The sequence below is a fragment of the Quercus lobata genome, chromosome 1, assembly GCF_001633185.2.
Source record: "Quercus lobata isolate SW786 chromosome 1, ValleyOak3.0 Primary Assembly, whole genome shotgun sequence".
Lineage (NCBI taxonomy): Eukaryota > Viridiplantae > Streptophyta > Magnoliopsida > Fagales > Fagaceae > Quercus > Quercus lobata.
The window spans coordinates 20,521,418-20,526,684 of NC_044904.1; the positions used below are offsets into that span (position 1 = coordinate 20,521,418).

At 33.1% G+C, this 5,267-nt stretch overlaps 1 protein-coding gene across 1 annotated transcript; it reads left to right on the forward strand.

The window, feature by feature from the left end:
* The first annotated feature begins 396 nt into the window (after positions 1-396).
* On the forward strand, positions 397-4,918 carry LOC115982719 (zeaxanthin epoxidase, chloroplastic). Its single transcript, XM_031105416.1, has 5 exons — positions 397-743; positions 1,511-1,575; positions 1,662-1,722; positions 2,238-2,384; positions 4,664-4,918. Exons 1-5 carry the CDS (start codon positions 473-475, stop codon positions 4,786-4,788), a joined length of 669 nt encoding a protein of 222 aa, XP_030961276.1. The 5' UTR covers positions 397-472; the 3' UTR covers positions 4,789-4,918.
* Positions 4,919-5,267: the final 349 nt, after the last annotated feature.

Consider the following 5,267-nt stretch of genomic DNA (forward strand, 5'->3'; position numbering starts at 1 on the left):
GAGACAAAACTTATTACACATTTGTATGTACTTACAAAAATTATAAGTTAGAATGATTCAACTTGAATCCTCGTTTTCAGTTGCAAAACACTTGTGCATAATAAATACTTCTAAAAAAAAAAAAATGAAAAAGTCGATACTAAACTAAAGGCTAGTTAGTTATATGTGATTAAATAATTGTTTTCAAATTTTTTAAAAATACATATGATTAAAAGAATTTATAAAAATATATTTAATATTATTTAAAAACTAAAAATATATTTAATCCCATCTAACAGCGTCTAAATATTTTGCCATCCCAATCACACAAAAAGTACTCTCAAGTCGGACACAGTAGTTTTTGTTATCCAAACCAAATCCCTTTCAGAGCAATAAATGGCTGCCACATACTCCACCACCAATATCCAAAGCAACCCATATGAGCAAACACCTAGTTTTAGGTGCCACAGACTGAACAACCAACACTGCACAAATGGCAGTAACAGCTCAGTCTCTTTCCTATGCCAAGCTTCCAAAGCCTTCAATAAACTTTTCTTCACCTGCATCACTTCCATTCTTTCATTCTAAAGCTTCTTATGTTGGTTTCAGTTCAGTCACCTTGCAGTCCTCTAAGAGCTTTCTCACACAGTTCAAAGGTGTTGGAATCAAAACAAGACAACTGAGGAATGTTGGAGCCATAAATGCTTCTGAGGCTGAGAGCCCTCCAACAGATGTGGCAGAAAGATGGCTTCTTGAACCTGTTGGTTAGTGAGCTCTCTTTCTATATTGGTATATGGTAGAAAGTAGAAATATAAAGATAACATTATCATGTAGAGCACTCCACTGTGAACTTTAAGTTGACCATTTTTGTGATCTAAATTTGTGATTCTCTTAAGCCCATATATCCTGTATCATATGCTTTGTGAATATAAGTAAACCAGTGACTCATATGGGATCAGAAAAAAAGTAGTGAACTTCTTTTGATGACATGCTTGGTGATGTAAATTTGGACCTTGAAACTAAATGACTTCTTCTAATAGGTCCACGGGACTTATTATTGATACTCTCCTGCAATTCAATGTCTAATAGAAATGCAGAAATATGTTTCACCTTGTGCTGAGTTTTAATGCTTCACATACCCATAGAAACTGCTCCCTTATTCATGCCAAGAGCCTTGTGGCTTAATGGCACTATTCGGTTCTTTCTTTGAAGAGAACCTAAGCTTGAATCCCCCCTCCCAATTGTTGTAAGAAAAAATTGCTCTCTTAATGTTGCATTGTGCAATGAGTACCTGAGTTACAGCACCAAATATGCCAATTTTCTTTTCTTCAAGGGCCACAGTACTCACATTTGTGCTTTATTCAAAAATTACAAAGAGAAACTTCTGTGCTGTTTTGATTGATACCCTTTACTAAATAATCTAACGATTATTTGGCTAAGGTTGCAATCAGATTAACTCCTTTTATATTTCATTAATGAAGCCTTCTTGTTTAAGATTTAACAAATCATCTACATATTTGCTATGTGGTAGGTGATGGAGATTCAAGACACATAGGTTCGAAGGTCAAAATGCCAGATGCATTTGAAATTGTTTCTGTAAGAAGTCTTAGCATCTGTTATAATGATTCTGTGTAGAACTTAACCATGCAATAAGATGACATGTTCGTTTAAACTTTATCTAGAATGAGGTCACAGTTGGCCGAGTTCCTGAGAAAGCCAATATCGTGATTCCTATCGCGACAGGTATTTCTACCTAAATCCCTTCTGATGCTTTGCCATGCACTACAGTCATATATACAAGTTTCATTGTGATTTCAATCTAGCTATTCCAACTATTTTCATAAAGTCACAAAGATTTACGGTATAATGTTTCGACTTAAAATTTCCTAATGGGCTTTCCAAGGTTTCTAATCCTAGTTTTCATGTGTGATATTAATATATACCCCTCATGGAGTATGCTGTGGATTGCAAAAATTCTGAACTTGATTTTTGCACCAACAAGCACCACTGAATTAAATCTTTGGATATTTTCTGAAGATGAATTTATTAGTCTAGCTGATTTATAAACAAAATTTAATTTTAATTAAAGGCATTTACTTTAAAAAAAAAATTTAATCAAATTATTGTTTATTTATATTTTTTTCTTAGTATTTTTTTAGAGTATTATCTGTCATCAGGAAACCTTTATGTTTGGATTCCAACAGACAGACAGTTATCATGTTACTCATAAACTGAAGCTAAAAATTGAGTTCTAGCAGTATCTGGTCTTCATGCCCGCATTCAGAAGAAAGATGGAAATCTCTTGGTCACAGATTTGGATAGCACCAATGGTACATTCATTGATGACAAGCGGCTGAGACCTGGAGTTCCTGCCACTGTATTACCTGGAAATTATATTATATTCGGTACCATTCAGTTAACTTATCCTAATTACTTAATTCTTACCTTTTTTTCTGGGAAACTTATTCACTTAGTCTGTTTTGCTGCATTCATGAGCTACAATTTTTAATTTTTAAACCTGAAATTTAGTCAACCTCATTACCTGCTGTATGGACATGTTTTTGGTGTTACAATTGATGACATATATGTTGTTTTCATTCCTATTGCGTCCTGTTAGTGTAAAATGAATTTGATGAACTAAACACACCCTTCTATAATGAATTCAATTCTCCAACTCAAGTCCATGAAAGCTATGATCTGTTTGATACTCCTCAAAAAGAATTTGATTGAATAAACACGCCCTTTATAAATACAATCTGGATTTAATAGTATCAGATTAACGTCAGCAAAGAAAATCAAAAGTTATCCTTCTCTAGAATGATCAATTAACTAAAAAATGCCAAAACATTTTTCACAATGTGGGAGAATAAATCTTGTCCTTCTATTCTAAATCTGAATCTTTATGTTTAATGATTGATAACAGCCACTTTAAATGGCAACGAAATATTATTGCAAGTTTTCATTTTTCATTCTTATGGCAACCAACTTAATTTTGCTATTAGTACCCCACCAAATAATCTGACATTTGAAGTCTCAAGGTATCTCCTAATTTGAGCAGTTTGTTTAGCAGACAAGATGATTGTGTAAGTAGTGCAATTCCTCTCAGATAAAATAGTGAGATCTTGTTCAATCCTTTATAAAAAACACTGGGTTTCTTGAGCTTTGTATAAATTATTTTTTGAACATTGACTTCGATCCAAGGTGGTCCTAAAGGTGCCACTCACTTTGTAATCATCTTCAATTATGTAGTATCCACGGTGAGTGAGATGGTCTCCCACCATGTAATTGTAGTTCAAACAGAAATATTGTAGGAATAGCAAAGCTCTAAGTCTCAAGGAACATGAGGGTTATTGCTCTGCAGGATAAATTCTCTTGAATTAGTACAATTTCCCACAGTTGGTCAAATTCAATCAAACCAGTTTTTCTATTCTTGGTTTCAAATTTAGAACCTTTGTTGGAAGTTTAATCACAGGTTAGTGATAAGCAATAGAAAAAAAATGATGCTTATATGTAGATGCTATGGCAGGTTCTAAATTCCCATGGAAAAGACGAAGGGGCTAGAAAATCAAATTAAAACTTCCACATACTGAAACAACACTACATTCTGTTGGAATGGGGTGCATGATTGACACATTGCCCATATATCTCCCAAGTATAACTTCAACTTAATAAATTTGGATTGAGAAGAATAAAATTGTGCTTAAGCCTAAATCAATACTAGCCAGAACCCTACAAAGATGCTGATTCAGTTCATGGCACAAAGGGTTTGACTTTTTTCTTTGATGATAGAAGCACACCAATAAATCCTAAAACTCTCATGTTGATGGAATGAAAAGAATGATAGATTTATGATATTGCATAATCGAATTTGCTTTATATGACTTGAAACTGTAATTCGTTTTCTTGTCAAGGTCTACATGAATTGAGTGTGCGTACTTGTATCAAATGACTATACTAGATATAACTTGTGTTGTGTGATTGTGATAATGAAAATTTGTTGAGTATTCTGTTATTTTTAAGTCTGATATTATCCCTTTTGATTCACCATCTCTAGCACCCAAACTTCACTGCTACTTTAAATAGTTTATATATCTAATTAAGAGCTGACCTTAGAGCTGGTCATTTTGCGGGGCAGGCACCAACAAATGCTTGAAGTAATTGCCATTTGTGCCATTCAAGTAATAAAATTTGATACTTACACATAACTTAAAACATAAACTTTCAATGTTGAATGTCTTTTGCCTTTTTCCCTGAACTTGATCTAACTTATAGAGATACTAAATCTTATTCTCCTAGGAAAATTAGTACGTTGTTTATTACAACCATAAAATGGATGATGTACCATACTTTCCTTTACTTGTCTACAAGGTTAAAACTAGTCGTTTTTCACATCCCATATGTAGAATCAATCTTTGTTTTATATTTCATATGAACACAGGTAATGTTCAAAACGAGTTGCCCAAAAAACAGAGAGAAGAGGTTTTATATAATGCTTATGGAAATATTGTTTTGAAGAAGTATCAAGAAAAAATAATTAATCTTCTCAATTTCTTTAACATAGAGATTCAACTCTAACCAAGTATCCATTTTGCATTGTTGAATGTAGTAGATCATAGCATTGTTTATATCTTGAGCTTCAGAAGTTCCATCTTAAAGCTAAACTTTGGATCACTTTTATTGCTAGGGGATATTCATTTGGCAATGTTTCGTGCTACCAAGCTTGAAAATGTGGAAGCTGCAACCAAAGCAGAAGAATCTGAAGATAAAGTAGAGACTGATAGCCCAACTGGGAATAGTGAAACAAGTTGAGATAGAGGATATGAATCATATGATTGTAAAATAAAGAGTTAATGAATGAATAAATTCAATTTTCTTCTTGGAAATTTGTTCTTCAAATTTTTACTGGATTATGAAAGAAATTGTAGATATCTTCTACAAATTTTCCTGGCTACAACTTCTAAATCTAATTAATTGAAAAGAGATGTACTGGATCATCCAATTCTATAGTCAACTTCTTTTTTTTTATAAACATAGTCAACTTCTTATTCTCATTTTACCTTAGAACTAGTGGAAACCGTTTCAACACAACACAATGAGACCAAAATGACTCATTTTTCTTTCTTTTTCTTGCTTTATTTATTTATTTTTCACTCTCTCTTTGCTTTCATTACTCCTCCCTGTTATAACCCGGCAAAGTCCAACCTATAATATTGGTCAGAAGCTTCTTGTAACTCAAAACCCAAGCTCAGATCTCAATCAACCAAACTGCTGGCACAAAACTTTGCTGG